The 23949-nt window shown below is 46.3% G+C and overlaps 1 protein-coding gene across 1 annotated transcript; it reads right to left on the minus strand.

Annotated features, from left to right (window-relative positions):
• Positions 1 to 225: 225 nt before the first annotated feature.
• On the minus strand, positions 226 to 23949 carry SIAH2 (siah E3 ubiquitin protein ligase 2). Its single transcript, XM_081862788.1, has 2 exons — positions 23180 to 23949; positions 226 to 2218 (listed from the first exon to the last, which is right to left on the minus strand). The coding sequence occupies exons 1-2, from the start codon at positions 23618 to 23620 to the stop codon at positions 1661 to 1663; spliced, it is 999 nt and encodes a 332-aa protein (XP_081718914.1). The 5' UTR covers positions 23621 to 23949; the 3' UTR covers positions 226 to 1660.

Raw genomic sequence — 23949 nt, forward strand, 5'->3', positions numbered from 1 at the left:
GCTAAGAGGAAGGCACACTTGGCAAATCCACACCGTGATCAACTCCCACCCGGAAACCTATGTTCCCACTGTGGAAGGATGTGTGGATCCAGAATTGTCCTCCATAGTCACTCACACACTCAGTGTTAAAACCGTGTTTATGGAAGACAATCTTACTTGGCTACGAGGGATCGCTGAAGAAGGTATGAAGGATGCGCAAATGCTTTTCCAGACAGCCCATGGACATTATTTTTGCAAAATATTTATTTAAAAAACTAGAGTAAATATGGCAACAACAGGAAACTTAGATAGCAAAGAACATAAACAAGACGAATCGGCACATCGCTTTTCCTTGTGTTATTTGAAAATAGCTTTTACAATGTTAATGTCAAGTACGCCAAACATCCTTGGTATATTTATAGGTGGGACCTATTTTTAAAACTGCTCAAAACACATCTTGTTTTTTGCCACCACGTTAAGTTAGCAGCTTCCACAAAATGTTGAGCCTCTTCAGCTCTTGCTGAACTGGATGGATGAAGAGGGTCAAACATTTTGCAGGTGTATGGAAACTCTTTCTTTTTTCTTTTTTGGATGGCGGGGGAGAACAAACTCTGTTGGGAAGAAAAAGGACAAAACAGCAACAGCAAGACCAACCAGATGACAGTGATACCACCTGTTAAGTATGTGAAACTGCTGTGTGCAAAAGAACATGCCTGAGACATGTTGTGTACCACCAAGGCTTCAGCAACTTCCTGCATCGCTAAAAAGTGATACTACCGTACTCCAATTTCTCTCTCTTTTGTTCTTTTAGAAGGCCAATCACTGAGATCATCAAGAGAAGCAGATTCGTGCGGCTACACACACAAATGCAGCAGAACAAGCTAGTAACATTTCAGGTTGCAGGTGATAAACCACGTTTCTAAAAGGTTCCACACTCAGACGTTAAAAAGTCCTGGCAAATGAGAACACTATTATAACAGGGAGATGCTGTGCTAGAACAGGAAGTTATAAGGGTTGTTGTTTTTAAGTGCCCCTCTTGCCGTCTGAAGGAGCACAATGCACTCAAACACCTAAGGAGTCCACCTCCCACATTCTGCATGTGCAAACTGCCTCTTTAAATCCATTCCGCTGCTTCTCTTCCGATTCCATTATGTTTAAAAAAGGTTTTGCTTGTCAAGAAAAGGGATTTGCCTTCACCTTTTAAAACCTTAAATAATGCTATTTCTTTAATAAACAAATATCCTCCCTTCATTTCAGATTAACAGGATAAAATCATCTTAACTGTCCTGTTAACTGTGCTTTAAAAACTCTGCGGTACAGACAGGTGGCGGTGGCAGTGAAGGAGAGAATGAGGGTAGAAAACGGCCGGTTAAGAAAGAACCCTAAAGTCCCCTTCGGGCATCCCCCGCTCACACGATTAACAGTTACACAGGTCCCACATCATCGGGGAGCCTGCGCATGTGGAGTTGCCTCCCTGACACGAACATGTGGATGGTGGTGCCGCGATGACCAGGGTACGTGTGTGCCAGGGGGCTGGGGCCCTGTTCTCCCCTCATGCGATTGTTAATAGGGTGTGAGGGAACACCTGAAGAGGGCTACAGTGGAACACCATAAAAATAAAAATAAAAACAGTCAGTGAAACGAAAGACAACAACATGGTCTCAATAATTACATAGAAATATCACGGACAACACGTAGAAATAGTCACATTGATCCCGAGGTTCCCATTGTCTGCAAAAAGGTGTGCTATGGCAGTGTCGAAAACAAGGCAGTCGCAGTTCATAATGGCCGCTGCCACCCCGTCGTGGATGGAGCGAGGGGTCGCCTCCCAAGTCAGCCTCCGCCGGTTGCCGTTCAGTTCGAGCCTGTACGCAAAGTTCTCTGCCTGTTTGCGGGTGCCGATGAGCAGGACGATGGCAAAGAACTGCTGGTGGCCCTCGTACTTCTCCTGCTTCTCCAGAACCAGCATGAAGTGGTGGCCAAAGCAGGACTGCATCATCACCCAGTCCACAGCCCCCGGCAAGTTAATGTCCGTGGCGAGGAAGACGATGTCCTCCCCTTGTAGGGTGGTGATGCTCTTGTGGGCGTGCATGAGGTGCGACATGACGGCTTCCAGCGAGCCCTGCCACTTGCACGAGGCGCCAGGGCACGGGCAGGAGTAAGGGCGGTATTCGCAAATGTCTTCATGCTCCGGTTTTTCTGTATGGTGGAGTGTCAGGGAGCAGCCTGTCGTGGCGTACTGGAAGGAGACAAAAAATAAAATCAAGGGTGGGAAGCACGGCTATAAAGCAGAATCGGCGGCTTGCTGCTTGATTTTGGTTTTCAGGGATGAAATCGAGTGGACTGAAATACCCTAAAACTAGATCTTGCCTTATAATGCACAAACCAAACATTTGCGTTTTTTGAATGCAATAGCTGGTCTAAACCATGGCTACCCTCTACCAAATGCCAAGATTACAGGGAACCAGACAGAGGGCCTTCTCGGTAGTGGCGCCTGCCCTGTGGAACGCCCTCCCTTCAGATGTGAAGGAAATAAGCAGCTATCTTATCTTTAAAAGACATCTGAAGGCAGCCCTGTTTAGGGAAGTTTTTAATATTTAATGCTGTATTGTTTTTAACACTTGATTGGGAGCCGCCCAGAGTGGCTGAGGAAACTCAGCCAGATGGGCGGGGTATAAATTATTATTATTATTATTATTATTATTATTATTATTATTATTATTATTATTATTTCTGGATGCCATGTTGAAGACTTGTAACAAAGGTGAGGCTGTGAATTATTATTTCAACTGCATTGCTTTCTCCTGACCTTTTGAGTTTCCCCACCACCTACCCTCTGATCCTTTTTCACTAGATATGCTAGAGGTTCAACTTGTGGCCTTCTGTCTCCAATGTATGTACTTTGACCTCAATCTGTGGTACCCTCCATAAGTCTAAAAGTGTGCAACAGAGGAAGGGAATGCCACACAAGGCTTGCTGGTTTGGGGGGCAGGAGCCTCGTGCCATGAATGACTTTAGGATTTTAATTCACGAGCAGAGACCGCTTGCTAACAAAGGTTGCAATATCGGTGGGTGTGCGATTACATGAAATTACAACTGTTTTTAATTCAAAATAAGTGGCAGTTTAAAGACTCCATTTGTTTTTATGGCAAACGTTTAACAGAGCAACAGACTCTACCGATTTCTCAGGCGAAAGCAACTGCCAAAAATTTAGCTCCTCCAGCGACTCCCGTCACAGCCATCAACTTCACACAAGCGCCGCAGAGCGCAATTAATTTTTAACAACTACTCTGAAATGTTTCACAAGGTCCAGCGCGCAGCACCCAATAGTCAACTTTTCAAAAATAAAAAACATATTTGGCCTAAATTCAGATTTAAAAGCCTCACTTGCTGAATGGCATGATACATAAATCACTCTCAAATATAGATATATTAAGGAAAGGTCAGTGATGGTGTCTGTTACTGAACTTGCTGGTCTGAGAGTTGTTAGGAGACCCCCATTCCCCTCCCAGAGCTATAATGCCCAGAGCAGTTTAACCATCAATCCCTCTTCCCATAAAACTCTGGGAACTGTAGCTCTGCGAGGGGATTAAAGGCTTCCTAACAATTCTCCACATCCTTAACAAACTACAGTTCCCAGGATTGGCTACCAACCCGCTTCCAGGCCCAATTTAAGACAAAAACAACAACAACAACAATTTATTTGTACCCTGCCCATCTGGCTGGGATTCCCCAGCCACTCTGGGCAGCTTCCAACAAAGATTAAAAATGCATTAAAATGTCACACATTAAAAATTTCCCTAAACAGAGCTGCCTTCAGATATCTTCTAAATATCAGGTTTATCTCTTTGACATTTGATGGGAGTGCGTTCCACAGGGCGGGTGCCACTACTGAGAAGGCCCTCTGCCTGGTTCCCTGTAACTTGGCTTCTTGCAGTGAGGGAACTGCCAGAAGGCGCTCTGCGCTGGACCTCATTTAAAACCCTAAACAACTAGCTAGCATTTAAAACTAGCATTTAAAACCCTAAACAACTTAGGCCCTAAATATGTGGAAGGTTGCATCCTTCCCTGCAGATCATCGAGAGTGTCGAGATCAGCAGAGGGTGGCCCTCTGGGTAGTTCCACCTTCCTCAGAAGTTCAGTGCACTGGGGGTGGCCCAGAAGAGAGCATTCTTTCTGGTAGCCCCCAAATTCCCTCTCCTCAGATGTAAGCCTGGCTTTTGGTAAGCGCTGAAGGTGCACTTCTATACGCTGGTCTCTGACACTTGAGATGTGTGTTTTCAGGGCCCAGCCTATTCTTGTGACTGTAATCTGTGTTAACTGTTTTTAATTCTGAATTTGAAGGAAGTCAGTTTTCTTACCTAGGCATTCACCTGCAATATGGGGATAATAATGCTGACCTATCTTACAGGGTTGTTGTAAAGATGACTCTTTGTGTGTTTGTGTGCAGTGGTTTGAGCACCTGAAATAAACTCATTATTGTTGTTGTTATCATTCCTATACCATGTTATATTATGTCCAGTTCTTTCTAACCTAGTAGTTCTCATTCCATCCCACATTCAGATGCACCATATTTGCTCCCCAGCACTTCCCACTGAGCTTTGTCAGCTAAACAGCATTAGTAATTGTGCCATATATGAAAATCACATTAGCTTTGCTGATGCTGCTAAGGATAATATTATAAAGCTCAACACTAACCTACGTTAACAAAAAGGTGAGAGGCATTATTATTATTATTAATTTGCTTCTTGACAATTTCCTGAGATGTCCACTCCTGTGTGTACAACATGCTACATCTCAGTTTGGAACAAGGTGAGCAGATGGGATTTTTTGATGCTGCAAACTCCATGGCAAAGCACGGAAAGGACCGGCCAGTAGGTGAGAACATGTCACTCAGCTCTTGTGTAGTGTTTGCTTGCTGCACAGAAAATCCCCCAAACTCAACAGCTTCAAAGGCACACACAGACCCATAAGAAGTTGTGCGGGGATTCGAACCACCGACCTTCTGATCAGCAAGTCCTAGGCTCTGTGGTTTAACCCATTACACAAAGTACAAAAGGTTAAAAGCACGGAAACAGAAGACTTGTGTGAACCACTAGACTTGGGGAATTCTTTCGGGGGAACTCCTATGGGGCCAAATTATCATTGCCAAGACAGGTAACTTTTCAAGTTTCTAGACCACGTGGTTGCAATGGAAAAAAATATTTAGCATTTAGATGACAGATGAGAAACAGGCTTTCCCACCTCCAGACGCTTTCGACCCATTCTCTCTCCCACCCAGCTCTTTTATAGATTTCCCCTCCGCCCTAGTTTCATTATTTCTAAATGGTAAAGTGACAGGGGGAAATCCGAACAATGCAAATTAAGTGTTTTAAGAATATCCACTTGTGAATAATGTATTGTGGGCATAACGTTTCAATTTCCATGGAATACAATTCTTTTGGCCCAAGACACACACACACACACAGCCTAGATTACAAATCTTATCCTACCCCATTTATCAACAGTTTTAAGAGATTCTTTTACAGCCTGGTCAGTGAGCTTTGGAAGCACACACTGTAAGGTCCCCCTGCAGAGAGAGGGAGGCACATGCTGCAGAGAACCTGGCGGGTATCACATACGATATATGTGCAAAAATGAAAGCACAGCAAACTGCAGCAGCCTGCCTGGCCCGCCAGATGGTACCACAGACAGAAACCTTCTGTATTGCAGCAATGTGCTATTGCTAATAATACACAACTGAAACGACCTGCTTTGATGTCACACCCTTTATCAATTCATTATTGCAGCGGGTAATTGTGGCAGTGATTGTGACGTGACTCATCTGCATAGAAGGCTTGATCTAGATAAAGATGTCTAGACAGCTCAGCCCAGGAGAAAAGACCTTTTAGGTTAGAGACCAAACAAACCAAGGGGCCCATTAAGAGTTTGTGGGCTGTGGTTTTCTTGGGAGACACCGGTGTCGGGGTGATGAGAGAAGAGAATCACAGCATCTCCATATAACTTGGGGGGAGGAGGGCGGGAGAAATACGAAGTAGAAATGAACAGGTCCGTGTGCTTGGGACATGGACAAGAGTTGCCTCTGAGGGCACATTTACATTTCTGGGGGCGGGCAAAATTTCTGCGCATTCTTGCATCTGCCACAGCCAGACAGCAAAGCAAGCAGCATTTGAAATGGTGCCAACCCTCTTACACAAAGGTGGGGAGCATTCGAGCAGCAGAAACCAAGAACCCAGCACATTAGTTCAATGGTACCCAGGGACATGTTCATTCTTGCCCCATTTATGCCTGGCTGCTTCTAAAATATGCATAACAGCCAATGTTTTATTGTGGAAGTCTCTCATTTCTTTTGGGTACGTCCACAACACATCTCTAAAAAGCTGTGCGCTGGAAACTTTACTTTGAACTACCTTATATCATAACACATAAACATTACTAGTGTTTTTTTCTGGGCATAGAAGAGAAGAATGGGAAGTTTGTGATTATATCACCCACACCTGGCCTATTTGCACAAGCAATGCAGGAGCCCACATTTAGAGATACAGTGTTTTAGGGGCATAAGTGAGGCCCCTTAATCACGGTCAGTGTCACTGAGGACACATCCCACCCCCTGATACCACTAACTATTCTGGGGTGCAGCTCTTGGATTGCAAGGCAAAATCGTTTGGAGGTGGGCAAATGCCTTGACCTAGCCCAGATCTCACTGGAAAATGCCAAGGGGGGTAATAAGTACAAGACAGGACCTTGCATCTCACATGAATCCCTGTCCTGCTGGCAGCTGGATACAAAAACCTTGTTACCGAAACTAGCTCCGAAGCCCCCCAAAGTTGAAGGTGGAAAGCTTTAGATCCTGTTAACATCTATGATCTATTTCACCAACTTGGCTCTTTTCAATTATTCCAAGTTTCCCTCCGAGATGCATCGTAAGCCGCGCCGCGCCACCCCCGGCAATCAGCGTTAACTGCAGTCTCAGCAGCTGTATAGGTCAGCACATGCTGAGCTGGGCACATAGCTAATTGCTTGCTTATATTATTAGTTTTGCATTTGTGAAATACTGTTCCCTTACACTACGGTTTTGCTATCGGTTCTAAAATGCAGAAGTTGTCTCTGGCAGTTAACTCTCTTAGGTCTGAGCACACGGCAGGACTGCACCCTGCAAGCAAAGATTTTCCATTTGCAGAATCCAGTTACCGTGAGCATTTCGACCAAAGAGAATTTCCAGGTTCCCATCACAGCTACAAAGGGCCAGACGCTTACTAAGTGTCAGCAAAAATGGCTGGTGAAATATCGGAAACCAGAGGAAAACTGAACTGCTGGAAGCAGAACCGTGCAAAGTGAGCACATGTATATACGCTTTTTGAGCAAGTCTATTAAGGTTAAGGGACGCGGGTGGCGCTGTGGTCTAAACCACTGAGCCTAGGGCTTGCTGATCGGAAGGTCGGCGGTTTGAATCCCCACAACAGGGTGAGCTCCCGTTGCTCGGTCCCAGCTCCTGCCAACGGCGTTTCCGTGCGCTGCTCTGGTTTCGCCAGAAGCGGCTTAGTCATGCTGGCCACATGACCCGGAAAAACTGTCTGCAGACAAACGCCGGCTCCCTCGGCCAGTAAAGCGAGATGAGCGCCGCAACCCCAGAGTCGTTCGTGACTGGACTTAACTGTCAGGGGTCCTTTACCTTTACCTTTACCTAGTAAGGTTAACAGGGAGCTGCTTTGAAGACGGACTGCAAACTATAGTTTGTAGTTAACTCCTGGTCAGCACTAACTAAAGTTTGCATGAATTTGGAATTGAAGGCAAAGTATGTTTAGAACAGCCTTCCCCAACCTGGTGCCCTTCACAGAGCTGTCTTTGGTGGGGCTAAAAGGAGCTGCAGTCCAGAACATCTGGAAGGAACCAGGTTCAGGAAAGCTGATTGAGAACACGTCCGGAAATGGATGAGGGAATCTGCATTTGTGAGAAATAATGGGGATGCCTGATTCTCCAAATTGTGTTTGTAGCATTGGAATTTGCAATCAAGCCAAGACACCATTTCCTTAAAAAGAAAAAAGAAACACTATTTTCGGAGCAGATACAACTAACATCACATAAATGTTTAGATTGAAATTATTAAAAGGGTTTCTCTGAGCAATGCAATCTGATTTTAATTTTTAAGATGCTTCATTTTGGTTGGTGGGAAATTAAGCACGATCGCTGCTAGACTTTTCTAAGTTTCTGCTTTTGCCACCTTACAGTGTGTTACAATACTGTGGCTTTGTATTTTGCATTGCAGTTTAAAAGTAAGTTATTTTTAAAAAGGAAAGGAGGAAAAAACACACACTAAAGAAACAAGTCCCAGCCATTCATAATCTTCTAGGTAGTTCCCCCTCTCACTGAAGAAAATTTTCAGTTAAAGCTAACAATAGATTGGAACAATCTGCACCTGGCGAACAATAGCAATAATCAGCAGATCTGGGCAAGCCCAAGCCGCTGCTCAGAGACCGAGTGGATGAAGAACAGAAAAGATCGAAGAGGAGGGGGAAAAGTACCAGGACTCAGGAGTCAGTGGCAAGTTCAGAATCAGAACTAAGGAGAAGGTCCTGCACAGCCATCAACAATCTAAGCAAAGATCCAATGGAGGAGTCATAGACTGGGGCCGCAAGTGCAATGGGTACCCTCCATATATTCTTGGACTCCCAAATCCCATCAGCCTTACCCAGCTTGGCCAATGGCCAGGAATTATGGGAGAGCACTAAACTGGCTAACCTACGATACAGTATTCAAGCCACATGGTAAACTCCAGCCACAGAGGAAGTGCTAAGAAGTAGATGGGCAAATGTCAGATCAAAGGCAGCATCAGGAATAAGCAGTGGCCAACAATAAAAAGGAAGACCAAAATCAATTGCAGCCAATGCCGAAATGGAATAGCATAGGCACAGGAAGGCTATGACCACTGTATCTTTTTCAAGCAGCTAAAAAGCCTGGTGGCGGCTGCAGTGGGTGCTATGCGCATTCAAAACAGGGCCAGAAATGCGCCATGAAGACTATACAGAAAAAGGTGGTTGCAACACATCCTTCACAATATCTCAGTGAGGATGCTATGGGGTCAGCAATCTTGGGTCAGCAATCTTGTTTTCCTATATACAATATTCCTAGGAGGAATGTTGTTTCATCCCATCCCAACACTCTCAGGCTTATCCAGCCACATTTTGAATGCCAGCAGCAAAGTTTCCAGCTGTTCGGAGTAGTTATTACCTGTAAAACAATATAAAAATACCGTATTTTACCATCTATAAGACGCCCCCTATTTTGGGAGAGTCCAAATTAAGAAAACATCCCTCAGCACTAACTGTGTATAAGATGAGCCCCAACTGTAAACCTAATTTTTTGGTTAAAAAAACCCCTAGTTTTATACACAAAAAAATACAGTATGTATTAATAGGCAGCCCCCAAACCACCTCCTAAGTACTTTTCCAATTTTTAAAAAAGAAATATGCCCATTAATATGGAAACGAAACAAACGCGTAAAGATGACATAAGCTGATGCCTCCATACCTAACTGCAGCCTCCATATGTATAAGGGGAGTAAGTATTCAGGTTGCACCTGGACAAATGGGAGTGTCTGTAGTCCAATCTGAACACTCATTTACCATCAACAAGAGTCTTGGGTTTTGCAGAGCATTCTTTATTCCTCCCTCCACCTTGCTGATAACGTCATCTATGACATGGGTGCTCCATGCAATTCTCTCGCATGAAGGCCAGGTGTAGATAGATGACAGCTGTGTTTGCTTGAACAGTGGAAATTCAGGTATTTCCACTATGATCTGCTATACTGTATTCCAGTCTTGTTCCTAAGAGGCACCCACATTGTGTGGCAGATTAGGATAAAAGAGCCAGTGGCTTCAGAGTTGTACAGGGACACAACTGTAAATACTAATAAATAATATTTATTAGTGTAGAACTGTAAATAATAAATACCTCTTTGGCTAATTGACATCAATGCCCTTTAAAAATGTGTTGTGAAAGGGGATTATTGGGTTGTTTTTATTATGTATGTTCTGTTTTTTATACTGTGGTTTTATGTAGTGAACCGCCCTGAGATCTATGGGTATAGGATGGTATGCAAATTTTAACAACAACAACAACAACAACAACTGTAGCTTTATAAAGACTCTGTCCACTGAACTATGAAGATCATCACCCAAGATCAGTAAAGCAAATCTGAACTAAAGCAGAAGTCTAGATATATAGGCAAATATAATTTATATGGATTGTGGAAAATAAGAAAAAAGTTGGTGTGATTGCAATCCCATCTTTCCTCCGAGGTGTTTTTTGCTAGCGCAAATTCTCCCACATTTTGTCGTCACAACAACCCTCCCTGTAAGGTAGGTTAGGCAGAGAAATGGTGACTGGCTCAAGGTCACACAGTGGGCTTCGTGGGATCCGACCGCGGGTCTCCTCAGTCCTAGCCTGACACCAGACACTGCAAGGTGGCGGCATCCCCCCTCCAAGCCAAGTACACAAAAGGACTAACAACAAAGCCCCCCAGATGAAGACGAAGAATGAGTCATTTTGGCTTTCCAGGAGCCGCTGCAGTCAGCACATGCTGGGACTAGGCCTGGGGGTTATATCAATACATCACCCAGCACCAGTATGAGGAGCAGACCGTAGTGTCAGCTTCACTCAGCGGTATATCGCTGGTGAACCCGCCACCGCTCCCGGGTCCCTCTGCTAGCAGCATCCGCTAGAGTTCCTTCCTCCAGTGGCGCTGTTAGCAGAGGGACTCGGGAGCGGTGGCAGTCTCACCAGCGACATATCCCTGAGTGAAACCACCATCACTCTCTGCCCTCATAGATGCAGAGGGAGAACAACCTGGGCGCCAATACAGTGCTACCTCAGGTTAAGAACTTAATTCGTTCTGGAGGTCCGTTCTTAACCTGAGATTGTTCTTAACCTGAGGTACCACTTTAGCTAATGGGGCCTCCTGCTGCCGCTGCACGATTCCTGTTCTCATCCTGAAGCAAAGTTCTTAACCTGAGGTACTATTTCTGGATTAGCAGAGTCTGTAACCTGAAGCGACTGTAACCTGAAGCGTATGTAACCCAAGGTACCACTGTACAGCTTGTTCCACCTTCTGCATCTTTAAACTGCTTGACTGAGTACAGTGGTACCTCTGGTTATGTACTTAATTCGTTCTGGAGGTCCGTTCTTAACTTGAGGTACCACTTTAGCTTATGGGGCCAACAACTGCTGCCACACGGCCACCGCGCGATTTCTGGTCTCATCCTGAAGCAAAGTTCTTAACCCAAGGTACTATTTCTGGGTTAGTGGAGTCTGTAACCTAAAGCATATGTAACCCAAGGTACCACTGTATGCAGCTGCCCTTACCTCAGTTGAGCAGTTAAAGGAGCCCCCAGCCCTGCACTGGCTTCTGCAAGCCAGCAGTGGGCTGGGGGCTCCGTGAAACTGCTCAACGTGGTTAGCGCTCCCACAGCCAGCAGCGATGCTCTGCCTGCTTGCCTGTGAGCAGGGGGAGGGCTGGGGCTGCCTCAGCTGGGGAAGGGGAGCCAAACAAGCTGCGTTGTCCCAGCCTGTGTGCACCTGGGTGAAATGGCCTCAGTTCCTGAGATGAGAGCTGGGGAAGTTTCACCAGGTGCCTCGCGGGCAGAGGCCAATGCAGCTTGCTTTTTCAACGTCATGGTACATCACCAAACTGTGATGTTTGGCTGGCAACACACCGCAATGTTGAAAAGCTGATATCGCCCGGCTCTAGCTGGGACAATCAGGGCAGACTACTATTTCATTTGTATTCTCTGATGCTCTTAAGCAACACCACCTGATTCTTGCAAAAGCAGTGCAATTCCTTACCAACATGGTCTGCTGCAATCCGGGTTCTCGCTCCAAATATTACCTACCTAGCAAACTCCATTCTAAAGAACCCAAACCCCAGCCTTGTAATTAACAGCCCCAGGCTTGTTCCCAACTCATTCATTAAAATCAATCAAAGAACTAAAAATAGAACTGGTTCCCGTCCCTCCCCATCATATTTGTCATCAGCGATTCTAGAAAACAAACCTTGATCCTGCCTCTTATCATACCTTTTAAGTCTTATTTGATCATTATAAAACAGGCGCAAGCATCTATTAATGCAGTCAGACAATGGCTAGTCAGAGGCAGGGAAGCAGCAAGCTATTGATTCATTTTGATATTATTTTGAGAGGAACAAAAGGTGAACTAGCTTTGCATCACTGAGACCAACAAAGTAAAATAGTATGCTCGGAGAAAGGGAAAAAATTAATGAAGCGAGGCTACTAGTGACTGGGATTAAAAGCACACACAGCATGTGCATTTCTGCTATTTAAAGAATTGGCCACCATCAGGTCTCTCATGACCTCAGCTCCTAACAAGACAACAGCCCGCTAGTAAATGTCTACTTGCCATAAACCATGCAAATGTCTTCTCTAAATATTTAAAGCTGCCTAATACATTGAGTAGTTGTCCCCAGGCCAGTCACCTTTGAACCAGTTCTTAAGAGAAGTTGACATCTTTCCCCTTCCCTTCCTATTCTCCAAAAGCAGAATTTGGAGATTACAGAGAAATATTAATAACAACCAACAAACTGTCAGGAAGCTTAGTATGAGACACTATCACACTCGTGAAGAGCAATAATATACCCATTTTACAGACAATACCACTAAGTATCAGACGTCAGTGGTTTGCCACAATATGAAGGAATTTGCAGAGAGGATAATCAAAGCCTTCTGTTCCATACTCTCTGTCAACATGAAAGCTGTCACTCTAGGAAGGAAGAAAGGAGCCCACTTTTCCCCGAGTACAGTCATACCTCTAGTTGCGTTAGGTTCATGTTGTGGATTTTCGGGTTGCAAATGCGGCAAACCCAGAAGTGTATACTTCCGGGTTTTGCTGCGTGCACAGAAGCGTTCTATGCGCTTTGCGCAGGAGCGCTCTATTGCGTCACGCACATGTGCAGAAGCGGCGCACTACTTACGGACTTTTCGTGGTGCGAACGGCACCCCGGAATGGAACGTGTCCGTAAGTAGAGGTACCACTGTAGCAGGAGCGGAAATGGTGAGGAGTGGGACAAATTGAAAAGCATGGGAGAGAAAGCAAAGCGGCCAATTCCATCCCTAACTTAGCCAGAAGTCAAATAACACTGGCTATACCAATTCTGCACATTCCTCTAGGTCAGAGGAACAGGGCGGGTAACAATTCTGGCCAATCCAGTCGCTAACCCAGATCTTCGATGAATGAATAATCTAATAACTGCCCTCTTCTCAGCACTGTGCAAGCAACTCTGCAGAAATCTTAGACACTGGGGGGGGGGGGGGACGACATAATCCAGCAAAGGCACTGTTTGTGTGAAAAGAGGATTAGTCAAGCATAGGGGTCAGCAACCTTTTTCAGCCATGGGCCGGTCCACCGTCCCTCAGACCATGTGGGGGGCTGGACTATATTTTTTTGGGGGGGGAAGAACGAATTCCTATGCACCGCGTTTTAAATAAAAGCACACATTCTACTCATGTAAAAACACTAGGCAGGCCCCACAAATAACCCAGAGATGCATTTAAAAGGACGCATTCTACTCATGTAAAAACATGCTGATTAAGAAGGCGATTGGGCCGGATCTGGCCCCCGGGCCTTAGGTTGCCCACCCCTGGTCAAGCAGGTTAGTTTTGCACTACCACGAAGTTACTTAGGCTGCCACGCTAACCCACTCTACCTGGGAGTAAGCCCCACTGAAGTCACCAGGGCTTACTTCTGAGTAACACTTGAACTGTCATTGGAAAACTTTTCTTTTTCATGCCCTCTATTCCTCCCTCTCACCCTAGCTATCACTCATGCCACCCATTCTTGGAACAAAACCAAGACACTACTGTACAGCCCATTAAAATCAATAGCAGCTTTGCCATCGATTTCAGTGGGAAATGGACTGTGCCCATTTGTTTACATGTTGGAGGGGTGGGGGAAAGAGAAATCCATTAAGCAATTTCCCCTTCCAGCTGCCAAACAAACCTGCGGTTGCTTGTTTTGGATTAGCAAAGCCTCCCCATAATCACAGATGATAATATTCCCCTATCATAGGAGCAATGACAATTAAATTGCAAAGGCAACCCTTACAGTAGAGTTCAAACACAATTAAGGTAGCATCCTGAAAATCAATTGATTGGTATCTTTAATTGTTTTAAAGTTTCTTCCCCCACCCTTTGTGGTGGTGTTGATTCCTGGGACAGCACTTCTATAGAGCTGGCCCAGGCAGGAGCTGGGGTAAGAGATGATGCTTATCTTGAAGATGGGTGCCTCCCATAGCATGCTAAATCCTAATTACTATGCTAAACAGAGATGGGCCCATTCCCTGTCCTTGTGCTCAGGTAGGCTGAAGGCAGACAATACACTCAGACAGCTGAAGGTGGCAACAATGAAGACACCACTACGAATGTTCTTGTTTATTTCCTCCCACTGCCATCTCTGGCCAAACAGGTTTTGCAAAAGATGCAAAAAACCAAAGCATTTGTTTATTATTATATTTTGCAAACCTTCCAGCAGATGGCAGTGATCTCGGTAAGAGTGGAAGAAGCAAGGAAGGATGCTTCTATCCCATGCCAGCTCTGACTCTCTCAAAAAGCCACTGCTGTGCTGAAAAAGTGGGGAGGAACCACACCTGAGTGACATTGCACATGCTATACATGATAACTGTCCCAGGTTTGGTACCTATCACTGTCTGTTAAAAAGATCAGGAAGGATCCCCAACTGCTACCTTGGACAGCTACTGTCAGTCATGAGTAGACAATGCCAGCCAGCCCACAAGGACAAACAGCCAGACCTGGTATAAGCAGCTTCCTATGGATCTGAAACTGTATAGCTAGAGGCTCCATTTCCTAAGGAAATGTTTCTGGTGCATATGGAGCACAGCTCAGTGAGAGAACGTGTCCTTTCCAGACAGCATCTCTATGTAGCATTGCCTGCCTGTGTCTAAAATCCTGCAGTGTAGACCAGTCATGGGCAATCTGGCCCACAGGCCATTGGGCCTTGCAAAGTGCTGTGCCCTTGCCCTCATGGGAATACCTAACATCTCAGTCTTCCATTCAGGCAAAGGACATTCTCAGAGTTCAAGGGCACATTCCTGGCAGGCAAAGGAGGATTCAGAGTAGGGCTGGGGCGGCTCAGGGTGTGGGTGTGTGGCCTGTGAAGGCCCCCAAGGGCCAGACAGAGAACCCATAAAAGCCTGGAGGGCCACATTGGCCCAAAGTCCTGAAACTGCCCATCTCCAGACTAGATTCCTCTTCATCCTGGAGAAGAGTGACTAGTGGGGTGCCACAGGGTTCTGTCTTGGGCCCAGTCTTATTCAACATCTTTATCAACGACTTGGATGATGGACTCAAGGGCATCCTGATCAAATTTGCAGATGACACCAAACTGGGAGGGGTGGCTAACACCCCAGAGGACAGGATCACACTTCAAAACGACCTTGACAGATTAGAGAACTGGGCCCAAACAAACAAGATGAATTTTAATAGGGAGAAATGTAAAGTATTGCACTTGGGCAAAAAAAATGAGAGGCACAAATACAAGATGGGTGACACCTGGCTTGAGAGCAGTACATGTGAAAAGGATCTAGGAGTCTTGGTTGACCACAAACTTGACATGAGCCAACAGTGTGACACGGCAGCTAAAAAAGCCAATGCAATTCTGGGCTGCATCAATAGGAGTATAGCATCTAGATCAAGGGAAGTAATAGTGCCACTGTATTCTGCTCTGGTCAGACCTCACCTGGAGTACTGTGTCCAGTTCTGGGCACCACAGTTCAAGAAGGACACTGACAAACTGGAACGTGTCCAGAGGAGGGCAACCAAAATGGTCAAAGGCCTGGAAACGATGCCTTATGAAGAACGGCTAAGGGAGCTGGGCATGTTTAGCCTGGAGAAGAGGAGGTTAAGGGGTGATATGATAGCCATGTTCAAATATATAAAAGGATGTCACATAGAGGAGGGAGAAAGGTTGTTTTCTGCTGCTCCAGAGAAGCGGACACGGAGCAATGGATCCAAACTACAAGAAAAAAGATTCCACCTAAACATTAGGAAGAACTTCCTGACAGTAAGAGCTGTTCGACAGTGGAATTTGCTGCCAAGGAGTGTGGTGGAGTCTCCTTCTTTGGAGGTCTTTAAGCAGAGGCTTGACAACCATATGTCAGGAGTGCTCTGATGGTGTTTCCTGCTTGGCAGGGGGTTGGACTCGATGGCCCTTGTGGTCTCTTCCAACTCTATGATTCTATGATTCTAGATGATTAAACACAATTTCGTCATCAGATGACAACCCACATTATAATACTTCCTGGTCACCTATCGTTTCCATGGTAATTCTCTCAGAACAGGAAAAGCCTGCATTAAATGTACTTCTGTTGACCTTTAACAGCAACCGGCTAGAAAGGTCAGGCCACTGACTAGTCATGTGCTAAGATACCCTTTTTCTGTTTGAAGGTTGTTGACTTGCTAGACCTGGACGATGTTGACATGACTTTAGTGCCTTGATTTTTATTCTATTTCTTTCTTTCTTATCACTTCCATTTAACCTGCTGTATAGTCTGACAATTTCCACACAGCCCCACATACAGCGCATGACAGTATTCTAGGCAGAAGGTGATGGGGGTGTGGACAACTGAGACCAGGCTATCCCAATCTAGGAATGGCCATAGCTAGTGAATTCGCTGAAGTTGGACATAAACACTTCCAGCCACAGAAGCCATTTGAGGCTGGAATCCAGGAGTATACACCCAGACTATGAACTTGTTCCTTCAGAGGGAGTGGAACCCCTCCCAAAACAGGTTCTACACATAATTCCCAGACATGGGAAGCACCTTCCCCCCACCCCCCCACCCACAGTACTTACATCTTATCAGAATTCATCCTGAGTTTATTAGCTCCCACCCAGCCCTTCACTGCCTCCAGACACCTTCAGAGTTTCTCCTGACTCAGATGGCACCATGCTCCAAATCCCAAGATCCCATGAATTTCAGATAGATGCCAAACAGCACAGGAGACAGACCAGACCTTTTCTGGGACCCCCACAGCCACGTTGCTGAGCAACCATCTCCTTGTACTGCTTTCTGGATGCAACCTTGCCAATAGCAGTGCAACCACTGAAACACAATACCTTCAACTACCAACTCCCTGGGTCACTGCAGAAGAACTCCACGGTCAACGTTCTCAAAAACCAATGAAAGCAAAACCAACAAGGTTGTACTTCTCTCATCTCTTCCCAGATAGAAGTCGTCACTCGGGGCAACCAAGGCTGTTCTGGTGCAAAGCGAAGGACAAACCTTTTTTGGCACCTATGAAATACCTTGCCAACTTCACTGTCGCTAAAGGCATCACACAAACACTTCTTCATTAAGTTAGGCATTTTAGAACATTTCTATTGTCTTACTCTCTGACTTCAAGCACACTCTTGTCTGCTGGTTGCTTTGTATGCCTGTGCCATTGTTTTACTTATTTAGTGTTTAAAAACCATCCTGAAACCACTGATGGAAAGGCAGAGTGATCCGAAATAAAGGAAGCCGGAATAATGGATGCTGGGGTAAATTATGTTGGTGTAACATACCCCTATTCCAATCTTTGATCACCAGCAGCGGCAGACTTTGGGCTCCAAAATTTCAGCAGCACCCTGTGTGATGCTGAAAACTGACACAAACACCCCGCCTGCCTCTCACGCTCCGTTCTGCATAATTGTTGTGGTGCTTCCTGCAGTGTGGCACCGGTCACCTAAAGCTGCCTCTGCTGCCATTTGAACTGGCCAGAGTCTGGCAGAGGGGAAACAAGCCTTTAAATCAGTTTGACTTGTGCCACCCTTTTGGCCAGTGTTAACTTCTGATGGGTTGCTAGGTCATGTTTGGAACAGAAGTCTCCCCTGCCCCATCATGACTACCCCCCCCCCCAAACCTCTAGAATGGCCCTTTTTCAGGACTTAACCCAGCCTCAGCTCAGACGGCTATGACTGAGCCCCAAGATAAGGTAGAATGGTAGTGCTTTGATTTTTATTCTATTCCCCCCCCCCATTTTTGATGGCATATCTTCAGCCGAGCCAGGATGCAAGACTCAGTTCCAACTGAACCCAGGCTCAGCCTGAGACCTGCCTATTCCCAACTCTCCTCACCTCTGGTGGACCATGGGCTTGGATTTTTCCCTTCAACAAAATATAGATAAAACAAAATATGTACTCTAGCATGTCTCACAATGCTGCATTTGTAAGGTGCGCAAATCAACTACACAATGTATGAAGTGTCCCCAGGTTATGCCAATCAACCCTGTATGACACCTAACTTTCAGTGCAGCCCTATGCATTTTGACCAGAAGTAAGTCCTGTTGTGTCCCATGGGGCTTACCCCTAGGTAAGTGGGCATAGGACTATAGCTCCAGGCTCTTAACTCCCAGATGTCCAGGTTCCACTATGTACTGCATACATTTCTACTGCTACAATGGATCCTCTCCTGGTGACCTTTGATCTAAGTTTTGGAAAAGAAAAAAGAAAAAAAGGATTCATGCACCTGCTGCCCTTATGAGCTGACCCCACTTTTGTGGCCAACCTTGCCCCTTGAAACAACTGTGACATACACACTCTCCTACCCAAACTAAGGCAATTCTAGTTTTGAGGCAGCATTTATATGTGTGCTTACCAGGCAGTAAACTTCTCTAAATAGAGCAGGTATCACTTCCATGTAAACACATAGCACTGCTCTGCAAATTTCAAGAACACACCAATTTTACATGCTAACTATTTATGAACTATGCATTTAATGCTGCCAAAACTGTAAAAGGTTTGGGTTAGAAAAGAAAATAAGTATTGCATAGCTTTTCATTTCCATTCCCCTGCCCCCAGAAAAAGAAGTTTTTCCCTTTCAAACTTTCTGGGAATTTTACATTCTATTTATGTAATATTTGGGAATCATTATGTATATAGCATGGCTTCATTGCAGTCACATAGCATAGGTGGCTTACGATGATGTGGAGATTCTCCATGCAATATGCTGATTCTGGAGAAAGCACATTTCAAACCTGCAGGTTTTAGTGACTTCCACAGGGAAGCCTACCATGTTTTAATCTAATACTGGTCTTCAACTACAGTTTCGTGATTACCATTTGTTTCTCTGTGTGGAATCTAAATTCAAAACTCTGAACTGCGAGCACTTGTTCTGAGCAACTTGAGATCCGCTTTACCAAACGTAGCCTACAAGACATGAACGGTGGTCCAATAGGAAGGCAATAAACCTCCGGATTTTGCCGCTGTTACTGCAAAGCAGCAGAGTTGTTGGGACACTTGGAAGGTTACACCAGATGCCTGATGGGATATGTTTGGCTTGGTAGGTCACACGCTAATGAGGAAGGCCCCAAATTCAGTGGCAGAGGACATGCTTAATGTGGGAAAAATCTGAGGTTCAAGATATCTGCCATTTCTGGACAGGGCGAGTGGAAGTCCCCTGTTGAAAACTGGAATGCCACAGCCACACAGTGTAGACCAACCTAACACAACAGGACACAACTTTATATGTACCAACCTCCGCATTGCTTTACCCCATCTCCCATCCTTGTTACACCTAGCTCAACACTGTCACCAGCCTCCCACAAGCTGTATCCCCCCATGATGCTTCCGATTACAACTCCCATCAGCCCCAGTCATGATAACAAACATTCAGGGATGATGAAAGTCGTAGTACAACACCTGGAGCGCCCCCCCGATGAGGAAGGCCGATGTGTCGAACTAATAAACCAACGGTCTGACTTGGTATCAAGTTGGCATCCTGCGATGTTCAGGCCACGCTGTCAGCTACTCCGCCAGACCATTTGGCCCCTCTTTGTCCCGGACGGACTTCTCCTGACTGGCGGCAAGTCTCCAGGGTGGGTTTTATCCCAGCCCTGCTGCTACCTGAAATCCCAGGACTGGACCTGGTGCCTTCTGTAAGCGCACTCTATGACGGCGTCCCTCAAATCTAAGAACTAGGTGTTCTTTTGCAGCACCATTCCCTTATTTCTTTCAACTTATCTGTGATCTTTCCATTTAGAGTAATTTTATTTATGGAGTTCCTCTGTTCACTTTTCCTTAACTGCCAAGCTAGGAATTTCCCTGGTTTGTTTGCATGCTCAAAATATTTTTGTTTTACTCTCTTTATTTTCCAGCTGATTTCCCCATTAACTATCATTGAGTACTGAGTTTGTAAAGTTTTGATTGCCTGTTTCACTGCCTCTTTATTGGCTTTGTTTGACAATTGTTTCTCCTTTTCTGTAATCTCATCTAAAATCTCCTTTTTCTTTTTCTCTTTCAGTTTCCTTTTATATGAGTTTTGTTGTATAGAGTCCCCTCATTACCGCCTTACTTGCGTCCCAGACCATCTGTAATTTTGTCTGTCCTTGACTGTTTATTTCCTATACAGTAGTACCTCTGGTTACATACGCTTTAGGTTACATACGCTTCAGGTTACAGACTCCTCTAACCCAGAAATAATACCTCAGGTTAAGAACTGAGAACAGAAATCGTGCGGCAGCGGCAGGAGCCCCCATTAGCTAAAGTGGTGCTTCAGGTTAAGAACAGTTTCAGGTTAAGAATGGGCCTCCGGAATGAATTAAGTACTTAACCCGAGGTACCACTGTAATCAGTCAAAGCCTTTTTTGTTTTTTCCACAATTTTTTGGTCATCTAGTAAATCATCAATTAATCTCCATCTATGCAGCAACATTCCCAAAACAGTGTAAGAAAGGAGTTGTCTTCCCTAAACACCCCCTTCCCCTAAAAAAACCCAACCACCCCTGGTTGAATTATGGTGGAACCGACTCCCCCAGGAGGTGGTGGACTCTCCTTCCTTGCAGGCTTTTAAGCAGTGATTGGATGGCCATCTGTCATGGATGCTTTAGTTGAGATTTCTGCATTGCAAGGGGTTGGACTAGATGACCCTTGGGGTCCCTTCCAACTCTCTATGACAGTATCAGTGGTTCAATGCAGCAACTCTCTATTTCCGCAAGTTTAATTTTTGCTTTTGCAACTGGAGCCCTTCCAAAGGAGACTGTTAATGCGGGCGACATGGTCGCTTCCAGCCTTGCCTTTCATCAACACGACCTTAAGATCTGTGTCAATGTCATTTTAGAATGGTTTAGAGTGCATATTGATCAGCCTAAACCTGCACCTTGGGAGCGAAACCGACACCGGTATATCTAGTTTAAGGGAGACAAGGGCCTAAAGATTGGCACTGATAGAAAGCTTGGGTGGAAACAGCTCTTCTCTCTGCCAGCTGCCCCCTCAGTTTTTATCTTAGTTAGGGTGCTTCCAAACAGCCTCCCCCCCCTAAAAACTCGCACTGATTGCGAAAAAAGGGGTGGGAGCATTTAAAAGAAAAAGGTTGTAAATGGTACCACCACCAGAGGTGGGATGTCGATGCTGTTCCTTCCATATGGACTAGCAATTAGCTAGGCTCATTCCAATCGTGAACTTGGGTGGTCAAGGGCTGACGGTTTAGGAGTGAAACGGGGTCATCCCATACTGAACAGGAGCATTCCTCTTGGAGGGTAGGGATATGCTGCAACCCTTTTTTGCTAATAATAAGCACAAGGATCAGCGCTGTCCCAGTATAGGTTGCAGGTGCCCTTAAGCTCCAGTCCTGCCCCCTTCCACAACAGCAAAAGACGTCATCAACAGAACCCCCAGCCTCTGACTGGATGCAGAGGAGCTCTGTGGCTTTGGGCATACCAATATTGGAAGTTCCTGGGCTCCCGGCTCAATATTTTAGAGGATGCAAACACGTTTCATCAGCAAAAGTATGTGGGGGGGGGGGATGTCTCTGCAGAGGTAACGTGCGAAGTTGGATTGTAAAGGAGAATCAGGTGTGTACACCTTTCTGCACCCAACCAATTCTCCTTTGCACACACTTCCATTCCCCAGCTGCCTGCAACCGAATCATGCAGAATAAAAAAAAAAGGTGGAAAAACTTGTTGATGGGGGGAATCACCCTTCCCCACATCCCCTTGGCCTGCCCCTTCTCCCCTGCACATATGCCTGCCAACTAACACACCAGAGCCCAACTTGTCTCTCGCTCTGTCAAGTTCTGCCTTTAAGGTTGAGTCAGAAGTGTGAAAGGAGGAGGAGGGAAAGATACCACTTTTCATGGGCGTTTGCTCACATCTCTGCCGTGTTTAGACCAGTGCCCCAATTCCCTTAGCGCACAGCGCAGACTAACAGGGAGTGCATTAGCACCAATGTGTTTCAATTAACTGAGACACTTGGCAAGGCTCCCTACATGGGAGTCAAGAATCTACTGACTGACTGAGCTATCCATCTCTGGCCTCCCTGTTAAAAAAACCCTCCTGTTTTACTAATGCAGGTACTGCTAAAGAGTTTCCAAATCATTTCCAAACTTTTATGGTCCCTTAGAGCTCCACTCCTCAGTGGCCACTATTTTTGAATTATACATTAACTCTCTGGTGTAATACTGTCACGTGTAAGCAGGGATGAGGTATAACTATGACATGAGCCAATAATAATAATAATAATAATAGATTTTAAAGTCTGTGTGTTCTTTCAAGTGCTCCAAGCTCTTCACATACATTTATATCAGGGATCCTTACAACTAAAGTAGGATAATACTCCATATTGCAAGATATTAGGGAGCGAAACTGAGAAATACTAGCTTGGAACAGGTCAGGTGCAAAAACCAGTAGCTCTCTGGCCCCAGTCTCTTGACAACAATGCACCAGAACAAATAACAACTAAGCAAAGATCTGCATTCCTGAGAGGACCATGGACACTGTTTACTGTTGTGGATGTGTACAAGACCCCACACTTCTTCTGTAGCTTGAAGAGTAATGGGGTTATGTCTAAAGGCTGCTTGGAATAGTGGTTTGGAAGGTGGAGGAGGCAGAATTACAGACGCAGGTGCATCTTACATTAAAATGAAAACAGTCTCTGAGAATCAGCTCTCCAGAAAAAAGGGCACTTTGTATATGTTTCTCATGAGGAGTTAGTGGGAGGCGGAGGTGTGCTCACGGGGTTCGCCCCAATACTTCCCAGTAGGGTATGGAGAATTTCAGAGCTAGCTTTTAAAATAACACCTGGATCACCACAACTTCAAGGGCAGGCGCTGAGCCCCGCTGCTTCCCTCGACCCAGCCCCCTCTCCCCGCCCACCTTTCCGGCGGCTGTGCCGGTTGCTGCCTGCGACCTGCCCTTCCTTACCTTGCAAGGGAAGAGGACGGCCGAGGCCACTTTTTCCATGGCCAGGTTCCTGATGCTGGGGGTCAAGGATCCCCGGCACGTGGGGCAGCAGCTCAGCTTCTGCCGGCATTGGTTGCACACCAGGTGCCCGGCCTGGCACTGCAGGATCGGGGGCAGCACATAGTCGAAGCAAACCGGGCACTCGAAAAGCGAGGTCAGCTCGTGGTGCTGAGGCGAGACCGGCCCGCCGCTGCCTTCGCCTCCTCCAGGGCTCGAGATCACAGCGGCCGCGGCGGAGACCGCGGAGGAACCGGCCCCGGCGGCGGAGATGGTGGCGACGGCGGCGTTGGCGTTGGCGGCGGCAGGGGCAGCAGCCGGCGACGGGGTGTGCTGCTGCTGCTGCTGCTGCTGCTTGCCGCAGGGTTTGCTAGCGCTGGGTCCGGCGGAGGACGGGCGGCTCATCTCGGTCGGGACAAACCATCGAACGGCGGGCACCGAGCTGATTCGCTCACCGAAACCCCGCAGGCCCCCGCCAGCGAGACTCAAAACAACAGCGCCCGTTTCCCTGGAGCTGCTGCTGCTGCTGCTCCTCGGAGAGCCCGGCCGGGCCTCGCCTCCGCGCCGCGGGAGAGCGCGAGCGTTCCAAAGTGTGTGCGAGCGTTCCAAAAGAGAAGCCCCGACGTTCCACCGGGCCAGCTCAGCGTTCTAAGCCGCTCCTCCGCCCCCGGCGGCCCTTCCGCTCCTCCCCCGGGCAAAGCGCGCGTGGTTCCTTCTCAAACCGCCCCCCCCCC

Source organism: Podarcis erhardii (assembly GCF_964252035.2).
Source record: "Podarcis erhardii genome assembly, chromosome: 5".
NCBI classification, from domain to species: domain Eukaryota; kingdom Metazoa; phylum Chordata; class Lepidosauria; order Squamata; family Lacertidae; genus Podarcis; species Podarcis erhardii.